This window comes from Chiloscyllium punctatum, chromosome 5, assembly GCF_047496795.1.
Source record: "Chiloscyllium punctatum isolate Juve2018m chromosome 5, sChiPun1.3, whole genome shotgun sequence".
NCBI lineage: Eukaryota > Metazoa > Chordata > Chondrichthyes > Orectolobiformes > Hemiscylliidae > Chiloscyllium > Chiloscyllium punctatum.
In genome coordinates, this window is record NC_092743.1 from 94,595,770 (window position 1) to 94,615,855 (window position 20,086).

Consider the following 20,086-nt stretch of genomic DNA (forward strand, 5'->3'; position numbering starts at 1 on the left):
ATCGGTTGGAAAGACAGAGAGAAGCTAAGAGAGAAAGCAGCCCTGGGCTAACACGAGCCTCACCCTCACCCACACTTTGCACGCGGACAAACGGTTAGGGCAGAGCGCGCGGTTCGGGGAAGGAGGTGGGGAGGCCGTTGACGTCTCGCGCGAGCGCGCGCCTTGCGGGAAAGGGAGCGGGCACGCGGGTGGCATGCCGAGGACGGGAGCGCGCACAGTGGGAGGGGGGGGTTGGAGGTTCAGCAAACCGGCAGCCGGCGGCCCTTTCATCAGTGGAGCCGTGTTGCTGGGGCTGGGAGGTTGGTTCTCCCGCTGAGTGGCTGTAGTGTGTCGTATGATTCTTTTTGGTGCAAGGCCGTTTTCCTGAGCGTGCTATCTCTCGGTTCCTCATCGGCTGCGGAAAGCCCTTGTTCCCACCTTCCCTGTTTGCCTTTCGGTGTGTATTTTATAACCCTCTTTTGTTTTGCAACCTGCCGCATCATGTCGACATGATCCGTGCAGAGAACAATGGCTCTTGTCGGCATTGCGAAAAGAGCAGTGGCTCCCACTCACCTCGGCCGTAAACACTGACTCTGGGCAATAATAGTGCGTAATTATTTTTATTGTTGTTGTCCTGCCATCATCCAACAAGACACCAATAGTGGCATCGATTTCTCGTCCTGCTCATCATCATCTAGTCCACCACCAGCCGCCCACCCCCTTTCTTTTATTCCCACATCAGGAAGGCTCTCATTTTAATCAGGAGGACGAACGCCAACTGTTGGGCGGGTTGTGAGGGAATTTGTTTGTGCGCTCCCTCTCTCGAAGTAAAGGACCTGTGAAGGCATTTTATCTCATCGTTTCTGGACACCGAGCTGTGGAATTTTCTTGTTTTCCTAACGTTTATTCCGGGGAAAATGGAGGCTGTTATCGAGAAGGAATGCAGTGCACTCGGTGGATTGTTTCAGACCATCATCGGCGACATGAAGGTTGGTGGCTTTCTGCAAAAATAAAGAACAATGATCCCAGTGAATGAACCGAATTAAATAAGATGTAGTGTTTGCACATTTTGCCCAAAGCTGTCATTCCCCCTCCCCCCATTATAATAGGGGTTCGCGAGACACTGCTCAGAAGGTGCAGAAAGTTATGATGGACCCAATTTGTCTTTTCCTTTGTAGGTTTTCAGGAAAGTATATACGTGATTACATTAGGAAAAAAAAACTGTCTGAATTCGCTGATGTGCTGTTGCGATTATTTTTAACATTAAACAAACGGTCTTGAAGCCCACAATAACCAGTAAGGAAACTGCACCTGACCATTTCTGATATAAATATACGGTATTGGTTTCCCTTCTATTTTTTATTTGTACATACCATACTTGATTCAACAATATGTTTTCTTAATGCTATGGGCAGATGTTTTCACCATTACTGGGGGCTGTTCGATTTGCAACGAACGTATCAACAGTAATCTGCAAATTAATCTCACGCAGTGGTAGAATTTGAGGATGTGAAATTGCCTCTGCCAGATTTACTTAGAATTTTAAAAATTCATGTTCAAAAGTTTGGCGTTTAGGTTTGAATACCAAGTATTTTAGTGAAAAGAAGTGTTTGTGCATAAACAATCAACCTGATATAGCATCAAAGATCAAGAAAACCCATTTTAACTTCAAATACCTTTACAGTATACAGTATTTTGCCTAAATCATTTTGTCAGGCTGCACGTTTTGTTTCAAATTGCTTTATTAAATGTATTGTTTTGTTTTGTAACATCTGGTTCAACATCCTGCTTTTTTGTAACATTCCTTTCCAGTACATAGATTAAAAATAAAAACAGTTTAAACCTTTATTTAAATCTGGACATGTGTACTTTGTATTTCTCATGACATTGGATATGTTGGTGATGCTCTAAAGGAATGATGATATCAGCTCATATTGTGATATTAGTTGCTAAATTTATACAGAATTCTTTTGTGATTGGTTTATCTGATTCTTTTCCTGAAAAGAATGCATTTTTGGCGTTAAGCCTTGTGAATGGGGTGTTGGTTTTTCAAGTGACTATTTAGATACAAATCCGATGTAATGGGTAGTATAATTAGCTTCACCCAAATGTAAACTATAAATTAGATATTTTAATTTCCTATTTCTTGCTTTGCCTATCCCCTCTGTAAAGATATTGATTCCTGTTAGGTTATGCTCTTGTACTCCCAATATATCATGCTTTTCTAGGCTGAACAAGATAGCAATTCAGTTAGTCACTAGAGGCACTTCAAGTGATTTCATTTCTGCTAGTGTTTGTGGGGTGTGGGGTTATATGGGCATATTGGAGGATGTGGACCTGTTGAAGGTCGGCTGATTTTGGTTCCTGTGTATGTGAGGAGTGTAGAGGCCAATATGTATCATCCATGCTTTCAAGCTGGGCCAGGTTCAGCTAAGTGAAATCTGAGCTACATCCCTTTGAAAATGATAGCATTTGAACTATTTGAAGAGCAAGTATCTTTTACTGTAAAGTAAATTTCCTCGGTTTTGTTTGTATTTGTAAAAAAAAATTGTAAATTCCATATCCTTGCAGTGCAGCCAAATGCATAGTTGTCCCTTGGACTGAAATGGAAGAATTTTATTAATTTTCTTGACTAGCTTAATGAATTTTGAGCCATTAGTTTTGAGTGATAAAGATGGAATCCTGGAACATACACCTCTGAGTTTGTGACCTGAGTTGGACTAAACAAAATGGGAATATATAGATTCTACTGCTGTCACTGATACTACAGTGTTCCTTTTGAAATATTACTTTATATCTTAGAGTCATGGGATGTACAGCACGGAAACAGACCCTTCGGTCCAACCTGTCCATGCCGACCAGATATCCTAAACCAATCTAGTCCCACCTGCCAGTACCTGGCCTATCTCCCTCCAAACCCTTCCTATTCATATACCCATCCAGATGCCTTTTAAATGTTGCAAGTGTACTAGCCTCCACTACTTCCTCTGGCAGCTCATTCCATCCATATACCACCCTCTGCATGAAAATTTTGCCTCTTAGGTCTCTTTTATATCTTTCCCCTCTCACCCTAAACCCATGCACTCTAGTTCTGGACTCCCCCACCTCTGGGAGTCCCCCACTTTGTCTATTTATCCTATCCATACCCCTCATGATTTTATAAACCTCTGTAAGGTCACCCCTCGGCCTCCGATGCTCCATGGAAAACAGCACCAGCCTTTTCAACCTCTCCCTATAGCTCAAATCCTCCACCCTGGCAATATCCTTGCAAATCTTTTCTGAACCCTTTCAAGTTTCACAACATCTTTCCGATAGGGAGGAGACCAGAATTGCTTACCATATTCCAACGGTGGCCTAACCAATGCACTGTACAGCCGCAACATGACCTCCCAACTCCTGTGCTCAGTACTCTGACCAATAAAGGAAAGCATACCAAACGCCGCCTGCACTATCCTATCTACCTGTGACTCCACTTTCAAGGAGCTATGAACCTACACTCCAAGGTCTCTTTGATCAGCAACACTCCCAAGACCTTACATTAAGTGTATAAATTATTTTTGTTTCTCTCTTTACATTACACTTCACTGACCTAACACTAAAAATCAAACCCTATATTCCTGGAGTCATCACAAAATTTAAAGATTTTAAAAATAATGCAGGATTTCCTATTTTACCTGATGTTTAGACTGAAAACATGGACCAGGTTACTAAACTTAATATTTGAAAACAAAGATGTTGAATTACAAAAAAAATCATTCTGTGTCATTTCAGTTTTATTTCTACTAGTCTGTAGGTTAATATACCAAGCAGGGAGGGCCATCTTATTTCCAACTACTTCTAATATCATTCTTGAATTATCAAATATGGAGGTATGAGTCATCTGAGATCAATGCATTTGAGATAGTTAAGGTCTGGCCCTCCCCTCCATCCCCCATTTTACACCTTACCAAATTTCAAGATCACCAGTTGTTTGGCAGATAGAGTCTCAACCTGGTCCCCATGGGTGTTGCAATAATGCTGTCATTTTTATTTTGATGCAGAGTAGTTTACATATGTGCCAGCATAGAAATGGCTCTGACTCCATATACTATAGAGCAAACTAAAGCTATGAACCAAGTTTCAGGAGGAGCATGTCTCATGAGTTTGAGCTTGCAGAGAAAGGTATATTGTTTCAGCCTTGATTTTATTCAAAAGCCAATTGAGATTCAAGTATTTCTGTGCATTGTTTGGTTATGTGGTATATTCTTACTCAAGACTGACATTCACATGTGAGTTTCTGAAAATTATGTGAATTTGTTGAATAGTGACTGCATGGAGAAAGTCCAAGTCAAAAGGCAAGAAAGCCATCATCATTTATGTACTTTCTTGTAACTAGCTTGGAGACTTTGGAAGAAATTATGGTTTGTTTATTTCAGAAATTTAGATTTACTATCTCAAATGGAGTCGTGAGAAGAAGGGTACAACCTGTTTTGGATTTGATTTAATCTTGAAGCTTGACACTTTTATCTGTGTTCTGATGTGAAGCTTATTTTTAATAGATGCAAAGCCAACACAGACTGAAGGTAGAAAACTAAGACTGCAGTTATATGTATTTGTTGAAAGTTGACTAGAAGAACGGTCATTCCATGTTTTGCCAATAAGGAGATCAGTGACCTCTAAAGTTGACCTGAATCTAATTAGATTCCATCTGTTTATAAAAAACTTCTTTGAGTTGATAGCAGTTCTTACAATGGAACTAGATGCCTCACTTCAGAACCATGTTAAAGGTTGTATTAATGCAATAAGATTATAATTAAAACTAAGCATTGCTTTTGATTTGTGGCATCTCCAGATTTCCTTGCCTTTAATGGGTTTTTCATTTTTATGACATAATGTTTCTTAAAAACTGCAGATTTCTAAATAAGTAGCATTTTTTAAGCTGCTGTGGTCAAATCAGTATTAATTAGCTACTGTCTGATGTGAAATGCATTTTTTTTGTAATAACAATAAGTAACTTGCAAAATTGTTGCAGGAGTAAGTTGTTAACTGTAGCAACTGATTGACTGACTAGCTTTTTAGTCACTGTGGCATAGTATTTGAGGACAGATTTTTCTACTTGAATTTCATTTGCAATATATTCCATTCTAATCTTAGGATAATTTTAAAGGAGGTTGCAGAATTATGTAAATTTAACATGCCTTTTGCTGGTTTGGCAGCTGCAACTTTGAAAAGTATTCCAAACTATTTCTTTTGAAATTTCCGTTACTTCTTTTGAAATTCTACATCATAAGTTTAATGCAAGGCATTGCTTTGGGAAAATTCTCCCCAATGGCATGTGATAGTAAAAAATATTTCAGTTAGTGAAGTTTAATGTGGCCCTTTTTTATTTTGTTTCTGCATTTTTAATCAGCTGCAGTTGATGCAAAACATTCATTTACCAACTGCATAGATACTTGGATAGAAAACTATATTGATATGGGGAAAGAACAAGGGAGCAGGACGAATTAGGTTTACTCATTTAAACAAACAAAAATAGCTCAGAAATAGCTCCAAAACGTCAGGCATGATGAGTTGCTGGACTCAAAACTTTATCTCTGCTTTCTTTCCACAGATGCTACCAGAAGTTTGCTGAATTTTGCCAGCAATTTCTGATTTTGTTTCAGATCTCCAACATCTGCAGTTCTTTGTTTTATTTTAGTGCTTTTTAAAGGATCTGCATACACTCCAGAGGCCAGATAGCCCTTTTTTATGCTCTTCGGTTCAATTATGTTGTTTTTATTCTTGTAATATTTTCTAGTTGTATGTGTTCAGATACGATCTAGATTGCTCTGTTTGGCACAATATCTTATCTACTTGCTAATAAATGAAAAGACATTACTTTGAGAGACAATGTTCGTATTTTCTCTGTTTTTAGAATGCAGTTGCTGCGGATAGTGAACAAATAATTTGAAAAGCAGAAGCAGATATAATTTGAATATCTACTGACAGGCTGTAGGAAATTCTAGTTCTAAGACAAAACTCAGTAAGTCAGCAACAGACCAAAATGCTTTGTCACCACAATTCCTAAGTTATGTGTTTTGAATCCAACTTTGAATTTTATTTAAATACCCTGCAGTTTCTTTGGATGTTATTCTTTTTCAGAGTTACACTGAACTGAGCACAGTAATTTGGTGAAAATTACCTGAAAGAGCCTGATTGTATTAAATTTATACAGCACAGAAATAGAGCCATCAGTCCAACCAGTCCATGCCAAACATAATCTCAAACTAAACAAGTCTCACCTGCCTGCTCCTGGCCCATCTCCCTCCAAACCTTTCCTATTCACGTGTCTATCCAAATTTTTTTTACATGTTGCAAGTATACCTGCATTCACAACTTACTCAGCAAGTTCATTCTACACGCAACCCACCCCCGTGTAAAAAGATTTGCCTCATGTCTTTTTAAATCTCTCTCTTCTCACCTTAGAAATGTGCCCCCCAGTCCTGAAATCCTCCATCGTAGGGAAAGGACAACTCCAGTTAGCTCTATATCTATACTTGTCATTATTTTATCAACTTTTATCAAGTTGCCTCTCAACCTCCTTCGCTCCAGTGAAAAAAGTTTCAAGCTTTTCTTTATAACTCAGACTTTTCATATCCAGCAAATTTTTTATGTACCCTTTTTAGGTTAATAATATCCTTCCTGTAACTGGGTGACTAGAACTGGACACAGTATTCCAGAAGACACCTCACCAGTGGTTTTCTAATTGACAGACCCGAGACCCATATGTTACTTTGATCCATCCTAACATTGTGGAGATCTTGCATTTCAACATAGTATAAATTTCTGGAAAATACTTAAGTGTAAAGAACAAAATTATTTGTTTTCATTGATATAAAATATTTCTGTTAGGCACATTGGTAGTAAGAGCATTTAACTTCATTAAGCAATACACAGAGTCATTGCTAGGATTCCAGACAAATCCTATGATTGTATTATCCCCACTTCCCTATTGCCTTCAAGCTAGGGGATCAATTAAATATGGAGCTGGAGAAGCACAGCAGGTCAGACAGCATTGGAGGACCAGGAAAGTTGAAGTTTTGGGCCTGATGAAGGGTCCTAGCCTGAAATGTTGACTTTCCTGCTCCTGCGATGCTGTTTGACCTGCTGTGCTCCTCCAGCTCCACATCTATTGTCTCTGGCTTCCAGCATTTGCAGTCCTTACTGTCTCCAAGCCAGGAGATCAACCCTGCTTCAATGGAGAGTGCAGGAGCAGCAGCAGGCATATTAAAAATGAGGGGGTCAACCTGGTGAACCTGCCAATTGGACTACTTGCCTGCTAAACTGCATCAGCAGCAAGTGATAGACAGAGCTAAGTAATGCTGAAGGGCTTATACCTGAAATCGATTTTCCTGCTCCTGGGATGCTGCCTGACCTGCTGTGTTTTTTCAGCGCCATACCTTTCATCTCTGATCTCTAGCATCTGCAGTCTCCACTTTCTCCTAGAGCTAAGTATCCCACAACCATTAGATCAGATCTAAGCTCTGCAGTTCTGCTACATCCCAGTCATGATTGGTGGTGGACAATTAAACAGCTCCGTGGAGGAGGAGGCTCCACAAGTATCCCCATCCTCTATCCTGGAAGAGCCTAATACAACAGTGTGAATGATGAGGCTGATTGCATTCACAGCAATCTTGTGACAGACGTGCTGAGTGGATGATCCATCGTGGACTCCACTAGTTTTCCCCAGCATTATGGATACCAGTCTTTAGCCAATTTTTATTAAATCCATATTATATCAAGAAATAGTTGGAGGCATTGAATACTGCAAAGGCTATGGGCCTTGACAACATTCCCGCAACAGTACTGAAGTCTTGTGCTCCAGAACTTGCTTCTTGCTAGCTAAGCTCTTCCAGTATACTTAGAATATTGGCATCTACCCAATAGTATGGAAAATTGCCCAGATATGTCCTGTGCAAGGCAAATCTAATCTGGTCAATTACCATCCCATCAGTCCACTCAATTGTCAATAAAGTGATGGAAGGTGTTGTCAACAGTGCTATCAAGCAACACCTGCTCAGCAGTAACCTCATAACTCTCAGTTTGAGCTCCAACATGAGCCACTCAACTTCTGACCTTATTACAGCCTTGGGTTAGACATGAACTATAGATGTAGGTTTGCTCTTTGAGCTGCAAGGTTCATTTCCAGATGTTTCATTACCTTTCTAGGTAACATCTTCAGTGGGCCTCAGGCGAAGCAATGCTGAAAATTCCTGCTTTCTATTTATATTTTGGGTTGGTGATGTTATTTCCTGTGGTGAAGTCACTTCCTGTTCCTTTTCTCAAGGGGTAGTAGATGGGGTATAACTCGATGTGTTTGTTGATAGAGTTCTGGTTGAAATGCCATGCTTCTAGGAATTCTTGTATGTGTCTTTGTCCGTCCTAGCACAAACCAAACAAAGACACGCACGAGAATTCCGAGAAGCATGACATTCCAACCGGAACACTATCAACAAACACATCGTGTTAGACCCCATCTACCACCCCCTGAGAAAAGGAACAGGAAGTGACTTCACCACAGGAAATGGCATCACCAACCCAAAGAAACCCAAACATATAAATACAAAGCACGAATTTTCAGCATTACTTCGTATGAGGCCCACTGAAGATGTTACCTAGTCTGGAAATGAACCTTGCAGCTCAGCGAGCAAACCTACATCCAAAACCTCAACCTGAGCTACAAATCTTCTCAAATCTTGCTATGAACCATAGAGCTGAATCCTGAGGCAACATGAGAATGACAGCCCTTGACATCGAGGTTGCATTTGACCGAATGTGATCAAGGAGCCCAAGTAAAACTGCGTAACTGGGTGTGGGTGTGTGGGCAAACTCTCTGCTGGTTGGACCTATATCTGGCAAATAGGAAGATGGTTGTCATTGTTGAAGGTCAGTCATCTTCACTCCAGGGCATGTCAGCATGTCTTCACAGTAATGACCGAGGCCCATCCATGTTCAGCTACTTCATCAATGACCTTCCCTCCATCATAAGGTCATGTGGGGATATTCACTGCGCAATGTTCAGCACCATTCGCAATTCTTCAGATACTGAAGCAGTCCATGTTCAAAAGCAACAAGACCTGGACAATGTCTAGGCTTGGGCTGACAAGTGCCAAGTGACATTTGTGCCATCCAAATGTCAAGCTACGACCATCACTAGAAAGGAAGAATCCAACCAGTACCCCTTCATATTCCGTTGTGTTACCGTTACTGTATTTTCCACTATCAACATTGTTGGGGTTACCATTGACCAGAAACTGAACTCGACCCTCCACATAAACCCAGCGGCAACAAGAACAAGTCAGAGGCTCGGATTACTGTGGCAAGTAACTCCCCTCCTGACTCCCTAAAACCTGTCCCTTATCTACAAGACACAAGTCAGTAGTATGATGGAATACTCTTCACTTGCCTGGATGAGTGCAGCTTCAACAGCATTCAAGAATCTTAACACCATTGATGATAAAGCAGCAGCTTGATTGACCCATCACATCTGCAAACATCCACTCTCTCCATCATGGACGCTAAGTAGCAGCAGTGTGTACTATACACAAGATGTACTGCAGAAATTATCCGAAGATCCTCAGACAGCACCTTCCACTCCCGTGACAACTTCCACTAGTAGGAAAAGGGCGCCTCCAAGCCACTCACCATCCAGACTTGGAAAAATATTGTCATTCCTTGATCGGATCAGAACCTGGAATTCTCCCATGAACAGCTTTGTGGGTCAACACATAGCAAGTGGATTGCAGCAGTTCAAGAAAGCAGCTCGCTACTACCTTCTCATGGGCAACTCGGGATGGGCAATAAATGCTGGCCAGCCAGCGATGCTCACGTCTCCAGAATGATTATAAAAAAAAGGTTTATGGAGTTTCTGTGTTATGTCCATTGTGACACTGTATAATATTCCCTGGTTATCATCATCGCTGAGGAAAATTTCATCGAATTGATGCATGTCTCTCACTGATTGTAGTGGTTATAATAATGTGAGCTGATTGTTCCAGGATGCTTTTTTTTCAAATAAAGCATAATGGTTATGTGTTTTACTTTCATCATAGTGTATTGATATGCTTAATAAATTTGGTTGAAAACATTTTAGTTACACATTTATGTGATGACAAGAACAATTTTTTTTGTAAGTTGGGGAGATAACTTCAATAATCCTTTGAAAAAGGTCAGGTTACTTTAGGACCAAAGCCCTAAAGGATCATTTCAAAACTCGCAGAGATTTTCCTGCATGTTCTCCGGCTTCATTTACTGCATCCATTGCTCTCGATGTGGTCTCCTGTACATTGAGAAGATAGAGTGCCAACTTGCGAGTGGTTCAGGGAGTATCTCTGGCCCGCATGCATCAACCAACCCACTGCCTTGTAGCCAACCATTTAAATTCACCCTCCCACTTCCCCACGGACATGTAAATATTGGGTCTCCATCACTGCCAAGTCAAAGCTGGCTGCAGACTGGAGGAAGGACACCTCATCTTCTGCCTCAATACCCTACAATCACATGGCATCAACATTGACTTCACCAGTTTCCAAATTCTGCCCCCCCCAGATCCAACTCTCCAACTTGGCACTGCTCTCTTGACCTGAACTACCCGTCGTCCTTCCTTCTCACCTATCCACACCAGCCTCCCCACTGACCTATCACAACCACCTCCTTCCTGTACCCACTTAATCACCATCCCACCTACCTTTCCCCCAACCATACCCCCCCTGTTTATCTCTCAGCCCCTTCCCCCTTCACATTCCTGATGAAGGATTGATGCCGAAATGTCAGCTGTCCTGCTTCTTGGATGACCTGTGCTTTTTCTAGAGTCATGCTTTTCAACTCTGACTCTCCAGCATCTGCAGTCCTCATGCCTATTTTAGCTCTTATCTTGTGTAAGGCAACAAGGTGAATTAATAATGATAGTTGTGAATTCTGTGGGGAAGAGTGATCAGTTAGGATAAAATTTCACATGGAGTTAGACAAGTGATGTATAAAAGTTGCAAATAAGTGTCTAAATTTAAAGTCTGTTTAATAAATACTAGGAGTGAGTTCACCAAGGAAGATTGGGCACGTAAATTGATCGGTGTAATGGTGTATAAGAGATGGTGAACAATTGGCAGCCCATTGAGAAACAGCAAATCAATGGAAAAAGTGGTTTATTTGTGGCTAACTAAAAATTGAAGGATAGTTTTCAATTCAAGGAGCGATAATATATTAAACAATAGTTGCCAAAAAGAGAGCCTGAGGATTAGAAGACTTTCAGAAACCAGCAAAGGATTGAAAGAGGGCACACTGGCATATAAAACCAGCAAGAAGTTTAAAAACAGCTTGTAAGAACTTCAATAAATGGGAGAGCAGTTGAAAGTAATCATGGATTCCCTAGAGCAGTGCTTCGCAAACGTTTTCTGGTTGGATCCCATCTGTATGCCTTCGTCTTCATATGACACTGGTTGAAAATTTGAGGGGATCCAACCTACCTTGACCAACTCCCTCAATTTCCCTTTTGCTTCAGCCCTCCAGTATTTGGTAAAAAGGCTTATAGTGCAAACACTGACATTTGCGCACAATCTCTCCTATAGTAGTTAACCAGGTTGGCTTATCCTCTTCCTAGAATCCTTGTTTCCTTAAACATTTGCCATTTTTCCTCAACCATATTTGCTGCAAAAATGTTATTCCTGTCTACACCAGCTAGCTCTGTCCTCATTCCTTTGTAATTATCTATATTTGAAGTTGACATAGTTATTTCTGACCCAAGTTTAGATTAGATTCCATTCAGTATGTGAACAGGTGCTGTGCCCCAACAAGTCCACACCAACCCTCTGAAGAGTACCCACCCAGACCCATTTTCCTACCCTATATTTACCCCTGGCTAATGCACCTAACACTATGGACAATTTAGTATGGCCAATTCACATGACCAGCACATCTTTGGATTGTGGGAGGAAATTGGAGCATCCCGAAGGAAACCCGCGCAGACAGTCACCCAAGGCAAGAATCGAACCTGGGTCTCTGGTGCTGTGAGGCAGCAGTGCTAACCACTGAGCCATCATGTCCTCTATCTCAAACTTAATGCAAAATTCTATTTTGTTCTGTCATCATTTGTTATCACTGCATCATTACACATCAGCTGATTCAAAATAGCCTGATGATCCTTTGTTCGTTACACAATATATTGTTCTAGGGAACTGTCCCAAACACACTAGACTATGGCTATCTCAATCTTCATGAAGATTAAAGTGATCCATCATTAATGTTCTGCGTTACTTGCGTGCCCTCATTATCTCCTGATTTATTCTGAGTTCCTCCAAATAGCTGCTCTTAAGCATCCTAGAGGTTGTGATGTCTTCTCCTTGCTGTTTCTTCCTTCCACCTGCATGGATCCTACATCTCTTGATCCAAGATTATTTTTTGCAATAATACTTATTCCATTCCATACTAAAAATGTTATCCCATCACTCTTTCCTTCCTGCCTGTCCTTCTGAAATCACGTACCCCGGATACTTTGACCAAAGCTCTGATCTTCTTGTAAACATATATCTGTAATGGCTATAAGATCATCCGTATTAACATGTATTTGTGCTGTTATTTAGTTTATTTCATTTCAAAAACTCTGCATTCAAATAAAGAGCCACCAATGTTGCGTTTTCATTGTTTCATTCCTCCTCTTGACCAAATTTGCTACAGTTCTTCCATGTTTGGACACTCTGTCTCTTGCTGTCCCACTCTGGAGAAAGTGAGGACTGCAGATGCTGCAGATCAAAGTCGAAAAGTGTGGCACTGGTTGGGTTTTTCCAGCGTCTCACTCTGGGTATAATTGTCCAGATAGCTGCTCAGTGATGATGCCATTTTTCTCTTGTGTTGCAAACTTAAATTTTCTCTCTCCTAAACTCTTCCCCCTCTATTTAGTTTAAAGCCCTTGTTACTCAATTCGCCAGGACGTTGGTCCTAGCACAGTTCAAGTGAAGCTTATCGCACTGGAACAGCTCTCTTCTACTCCAGTACTGGTGCTAGTGCCCCACAAACTGAAACCCCTTCTACACTCCAGTCTTTCAGCCATAAAGGTTAATACTTTGGAGGTTCTATTTCTAATTTAGCTCCTAACTATTCAGAATCTTTCAGCATAGCCTCCTTTCTCGAGTTATCAATATTGTTATCAATGGGGATAATGACAACAGGATCCCTCTCCTCTCCCCAAGTTCTTCTCTGCCCAACGAAACATCTTTGACACTGGCACTGGACAGGCAATGGAGCCTTTAAGATTTCTGCTCATGGCTGCAGATAACAGCACCTATCTCCTTAATTATTCTGACCACTACCGCTGCTACATTGCTATTTCCTCCCTGTATTTGAATAACTCCCTACAATTGAAACTGACTGGGTCCTCAGACCTGCCTCAACTATAATCTTACCCTCAGAGACCAATTTTGACTTACCTTGTCTGCCCTCTAGAGCAAAATGTCCAGGTAATGTTCCCTTTCCCTGATGTGTTGTGATGTCTGCAGGTCAGATTCCGTCTGTTCTATTCAGATATGAAGTTCATCAATGTGCAGTTTTACTACAGATGTGTTCTCTCTGGATTCCACTGGTGTCCATCAGGTTAAATATGTTGCAGTAGTAACACATCACCCATCCTGCTATCCATATCATATTTGATTTCATTTATAAATTACAACTCTATATTATCTGTGCTTTATTGAGTACAGGAGTTGGGAGGTCATGTTGCGGCTGTACTGGACATAGGTTAGGCCACTGTTGGAATATTGCGTGCAATTCTGGTCTCCTTCCTTTCGGAAAGATGTTGTGAAACTTGAAAGGGTTCAGAAAAGATTTACAAGGATGTTGCCAGGGTTGGAGGATCTGAGCTATAGGGAGAGGCTGACCAGGCTGGGGCTGTTTTCTCTGGAGCGTTGGAGGCTGAGGGGTGACCTTATAGAGGCTTACAAAATTATGAGGGGCATGGATAGGGTAAATTGACAAAGTCTTTTCCCTGGGGTCGGGGAGTTCAGAACTAGAGGGCATAGGTTCAGGGTGAGGGGGAAAGATATAAAAGAGATCTAAGGGGCAATGTTTTCACACAGAGGGTGGTACTTGTATGGAATGAGCTGCCAAAGGATGTGGTGGAGGCTGGTACAATTGCAACATATCTGCTCGACATGGACAAGTTGGACTGAAGGGTCTCTTTCCGTGCTGTGCATTTCTATGACTCTATAACAATGCCCTCAGATCCTTCATCCAGATTGTGAATGTATAACAGGAAAAATTGTGGTCCCAACAAGGACTCTTGCAGAACTTCAGTCGTCCTTGGTTGCCATCCTGAAAAAAAGCCCTTTTTCCCTACTCTCTACTTTCTGCCAGTCAGTCAATTCTCTATCCATGCCAGTATCTTGACCAACATCATGGATTCTTATGTTATTTAACAGCCTTTTGTGCAACACCTTTGTTAGAGGCCTTCTGGAAATCAAATTAGATATGTCTACTGGCTCTCCTTTGTTTAACCTGTTCATTTCCTCCTTCAAAATTCTATCAAAGGTGTCAGGTATGAAACCTCCCTTTGATGAAGTCCTGCTTACCCACTCCTATTTTACCATGCATTTTCAAGTACTCTGGGTCTCTTCCGTAATTACACCGGCACCACTCCCCACCTCTTCCTCTGCTACATTGATGACTGCATTGGTGCCACTTCGTGCTCCCACGAGGAGGTTGAGCAATTCATCAACTTCATCAACACATTCCACCCTGACCTTAAATTTACCTGGACCATCTCTGACACCTCCCTCCCCTTCCTGGACCTCTCCATCTCCATTAATGACGACCAACTTGACACTGGCATTTTTTACAAACCCACCGACTCCCACAGCTACCTGTATTACACCTCTTCCCACCCTACCTCCTGTAAAAATGCCATCCCATATTCCCAATTCCTCCGCCTCCGCCGTATCTGCTCCCAGAAGGACCAGTTCCACCACAGAACACACCAGATGGCCTCCTCCTTTAGAGACCGCAATTTCCCTTCCCACATGGTTAAAGATGCCCTCCAACGCATCTCGTCCACATCCCGCACCTCTGCCCTCAGACCCCACCCCTCCAACCATAACAAGGACAGAACGCCCCTGGTGCTCACCTTCCACCCTACCAGCCTTCGCATAAACCAAATCATCCGCCGACATTTCTGCCACCTCCAAATGGACCCCACCACCAGGGATATGTTTCCCTCCCCACCCCTTTCCGCCTTCCGCAAAGACAGTTCCCTCCGTGACTACCTGGTCAGGTCCATGCCCTCCTACAACCCACCCTTCCATCCTGGCACCTTCCCCTGCCACCGCAGGAATTGCAAAACCTCCACCCACACCACCTCCCTCACCTCCATCCAAGGCCTCAAAGGAGCCTTCCACATCCATCAAAGTTTTACCTGCACATCCACCTAAATCATTTATTGTATCCATTGCTCCCGATGTGGTCTCCTCTACATTGGGGAGACTGGACTCCTCCTAGCAGAGCGCTTTAGGGAACATCTCTGGGACACCCGCACCAATCAACCACACCGCCCTGTGGCCAACATTTCAACTCCCCCTCCCACTCTGCCGAGGACATGGAGGTCCTGGGCCTCCTTCACCGCTGCTCCCTCACCACCAGACGCCTGGAGGAAGAACGTCTCATCTTCCGCCTCGGAACACTTCAACCCCAGGGCATCAATGTGGACTTCAATAGTTTCCTCATTTCCCCTTCCCCCACCTCACCCCAGTTCCAAACTTCCAGCTCAGCACTGTCCCCATGACTTGTCCTACCTGCCTATCATCTTTTCCATCTATCCACTCCACCCTCCCCCCGACCTATCACCTTCATCCCCTCCCCCACTCACCTATTGTACTCTATCCTACTTTCTCCCCACCCCCAACTTCCTCTCACGTATCTCTCCATGCTTCAGGCCCTCTGCCTGTATTCCTGATAAAAGACTTTTGCCCGAAACGTCGATTTTACTGCTCCTCAGATGCTTCCTAAACTGCTGTGCTTTTCCAGCACCACTCTAATCTAGACTTTAGTTCCCAGCATCTGCAGTCATTGTTTTTACCTATTTTCAAGTATTCCACAATCTCATCCTTAATAATACAGTTGTAGTTCGCTCTAACTTGTCCACACCGACCAGATATCCTAGATAAATTCTAGTCCCATTTGCCAGCATTTGGCCCATATTCTCCTGAAACCATTCCTATTCATATACTCATCCAGATGTCTTTTTAAATGTTGTAATTATACCAGTCTCCGCCACTTCCTCTGACAGCTTATTCCACACAAGCACCACCCTCTGCGTGAAAACATTGTTCCTTAGGTCCCTTTTAAATTCTTTCTCTCTCACCTTAAACCTATGCCCTCTAGTTCTGAACTCACCCACCCTGGGAAAAAAAGTCCCTTGGCTATTCACCCTATCAATGCCCCTCATGATTTGATAAATTTCTACGAGATCACCCTCATCTCTGACACTGCCGGGAAAATAGCCCAAGTCTGTTCAGCCTCTCCTTCGAAGTCAAACTCTCCAACCATGACAACATATTTTTAAATCTGTTTGAACCCTTTCACATTTCACAGCGGCCTTCCTATAGCAGGGAGATCAGAATTGAACAGAGTATAGCAATAATGGCATAACCAATGTCCTGTACAGCCACAACATGACCTCCCAATTCCTATACTCAATGCACTGACCACTAAAGGCAAGCATACCAAATACTTTCACTATCTTGTCTACTTGCAACTCCACTTTCAAGGAACTGCGAATCTGCACTCCAGGGTCTCTTTGTTCAGCAATACTCCTCAGGACCTCACCATTAAGTGTATAAGTCCTGCCCTGAGTTGCCTTTCCATAGTGCAGCACCTCACATTTTGGACTGTAAAATATTACCTAAAGACAGGCTAACTGGCCTGTAGTTTCCTGTTTTCTGCCTCCCTCCCTTCTTAAAAAGGTGTTTTAGATTGGCCATTATCTTGTTCTCTGTGACCTTCCCTCACTCCATTGATACCTGAAAGATCACCACAAATGCCTCTACAATGTCCTCAACTACCTCATTCAGAACTCTAGGGTGTTGTCAGTGTGATCTAGGTGATTTATCCACCTTCAGACCTTCCAGCTTCCCCAGCAATTTCTTCTTCGTGATAGATACTACGCTCACTTTTGCCCCAACACTCTTGAAGATTTGGTATGCTGCTCGTGTCTCCAATGTAAGATCTATTGCAAAGTACTTATTAAGTTCCTCTGTCATTATTTATTTCCTATCACTGCTTCTCCAGCCTCATTTTCTAGTGGTCCAATGTCCACTCTTGTTTCTCTTATCTTTCATATATCTAAAAAACACTCTTGCAATCTTCTTTTATATTACTAGCTAGCTTACTTCATAGTTCACCTTCTCCTGCCTTATTGCTTTCTTTGTTACCCTCTGCTGGTTTTTAGAGGCTTCCCAATCCTCTGGCTTCTCATTAGTCTTCATTGCATTGTATGTTTTTTCTTTTTGTTTTATGCTGTCCCTGACTTGCCTTGTCAGTCATGATCACCTCATCCTCCCCTTAGTGTGCTTCTTTCTTCGTGGCATCGCCCCCAGAAACTCCAGCCATTGGTACTTCACCATCTTCTCTTCCAGCCTCCCCTTCCAATTGATTCTGGCCAACTCCTTCCTCATGTCATTGTAGTTACCTTTCCTCAATTGTAATTCAGTTATATCTGATTCCAGCTTCTCCCTCTCAATTCACAGGGTAAATTCTATCATCGTATGGTCACTACTCACTTGCAGGTTCCTTTATTTTAAGCTCCCTAATCAAGTCTATTTTCCCTGCACTTGCATCAAGTTGAAGTTTGTGATGCCACTCCCCCACTGATCTCAGTGTGGATCAGCCTCTTGGCTTATACCTTTTTTCACCTTCCACACTCAGCTCATTCTGGAAAGTTTATTTCTTGTAGTAAACCTTATCAAAAACATTTCTCCCCCTTTGCACTGAATTCCCATTTTGATGCAAATTTCAAAAAGTATACTTTGTGTCTCTCTGCTAAAGTCTCCGGCACACTGACCATGTGGTATAAGAATTCCCTTTCATATATGGATCTGGCCAGAGGCACTTTTTAGCTGTCATGATCAAAGGAATTCAGATGGTTGAATTCTTATTGGCACTAATAAAAGCTTAGTACTGCCTTAGCCTTGTAATATGGAGAAAAAAAAGTGTGAAGTTTTGGGCTGGGTCCTTTGTACCTGTTGCTTTTAATATAGTCTTAAATTTGCAATGTTATATTTTTAAATGTTTGCTCTTGAATTTACTATCATTTGCAGCATAGGAGTTTGAGATGTGACCTTATAGAAGTTAATAAAATCATGAAGGACATAGATAAGGTGAATAGCAAAGGCCTTTACCCCAGGCGGGGAATCAAAACTAAAGGGTATGTTCATTGAATTTCTACAGTGCGGAAACAGGCCATTTGGTCCAAAAGGTCCACATTGACTCCATAAAGAGCATCCCACCCAGACTCAACTCCCTATTCGATAACTCTGCGCTTCCAATAGCAAATCCACCTCACCTACACATCCCTGATCACTACAGGCAATTTAGCAAGGCTAATCCATCTCACCTGCACATCTTTGGACTATGGGAGGAAACCAGAGCACCTAGAGAAAACCCACACAGAGACACTGGGAGAATGTGCACACTCCACACAGACAGACAGTCGCCAAAGGCTAGAATTGAACCTGGGACCCCAGCACTGTGAACCAACAGTGCTAACCATTAAGTCACTGTCACCCCTTTTTAGGGGAAAGCTTTAAAAGGGACCCAGGGCAACGTTTTCACAGATGGTGCGTATATGGAATGAACTGCCAAAGGAAGTAGTAGATGCAGTTACAATTACAATATTCAAAAGACTTGAGTTATTTAGAGGGTATTTGGGCCAAGCACAGGCAAATGGTACCAATTTAGTTTGGGAAACCTGGTCGGTATGGATGAGTTGAACCGAAGGGTCTGTTTCCATGCTGTATGGCTTTATGACTGTATGAGCATTTGAGTTCCATGTAAATTGGATATTCAGAATGAGCTATAATTGTATGCTCACATATCTCCAACCAATGTAACATTCCATAAAGACATCTTGCATGTTCTGACTGCTGTTCAATGGTTTTGCTGATGCACAGGATTAAAGGAGGCATTGATGATGAACACGACAATAAACATTATTAAGCTTGCTGTAGCACAAATTCTGAAAAGCATCAATGATAATTACTGCTCAGCTGCTACTTGATCTATACATAACAGGAGCAGGCATGTTCTTTGGTTATTTATGTTACTTGTAAGTGCTTATCGTTTCTGCCATCCACCGACTGGCAATTTAAATGACTGTGCCTGTTGGGTGATTTAATGGCTAACTAGTGAATAAAGCCTATCCTTTTGAATTAAAAGTTGCTTAATTCAAATGATATGATCATTGTTATTTCTGACACAATATTTTATATGGCTCAATTTTTTGAATAACAACTTTCTGATGAATGGTAAACACATTTTAATTCTCAGGAATAAGTTGAAAAAATAAGCTGAAGTCTGCTCTGATTATCAGTTATGTAATATAATGATGATCCTGAATTAGCACTGGGTCCTGGCAACGAATGCATCAACAGATTAATCAATTATATTAATCTGCAAGACAGCATTTTGTGTCACAGATTTTGTGTGAACGTGCTGGATATACATTTCTTGTTTAAGAAATCAATTCATTGATATGAAGCTAGGATCTGTGGAAGATCACAGATTTTTAAGGTCCATATGATCACCACACACCAGTGCTTGGTACAGAAAGATAATTTCAAAGCCGAATGGTATCTTGGCTCAAAAGTGAAATGTGTGCAAGGTAATCTCAAAAAGGATTACCAATATAGAGCATGACCAAATTTTCAATTAGTTGTAAGGTGGACAGTAATTTGCAAGGTCACTTAGAGCTAAATGGAAATAGCCTAGTCTTTAAAGACGACAGGTTTACTCCCTCAGGTTGCATGAAATGATTTAAGTTAACCAAAAGTACGTTTGGGTAGAAACTATAGAAAAAGTGTCATAGATGGATGAGCAGGAGTAAGCCATATGGCCT

General features: G+C 41.8%; 1 protein-coding gene across 13 annotated transcripts in view; it reads left to right on the plus strand.

The window, feature by feature from the left end:
- Window positions 1-207: 207 nt before the first annotated feature.
- Window positions 208-20,086, plus strand: part of LOC140477240 (protein MTSS 1-like) — a 189,393-nt gene continuing 169,514 nt past the window's right edge. For 9 of the 13 annotated variants that reach the window (XM_072570787.1, XM_072570793.1, XM_072570791.1 and 6 more), the window contains exon 1: window positions 209-968. In XM_072570787.1, coding sequence (XP_072426888.1) covers window positions 897-968 — 72 coding nt within the window. In that variant the 5' untranslated portion in view covers window positions 209-896. Of the gene's footprint in view, window positions 969-20,086 lie in introns of all 13 variants that reach the window. The other 4 variants (XM_072570788.1, XM_072570796.1, XM_072570789.1 and 1 more) reach the window with 1 other exon arrangement.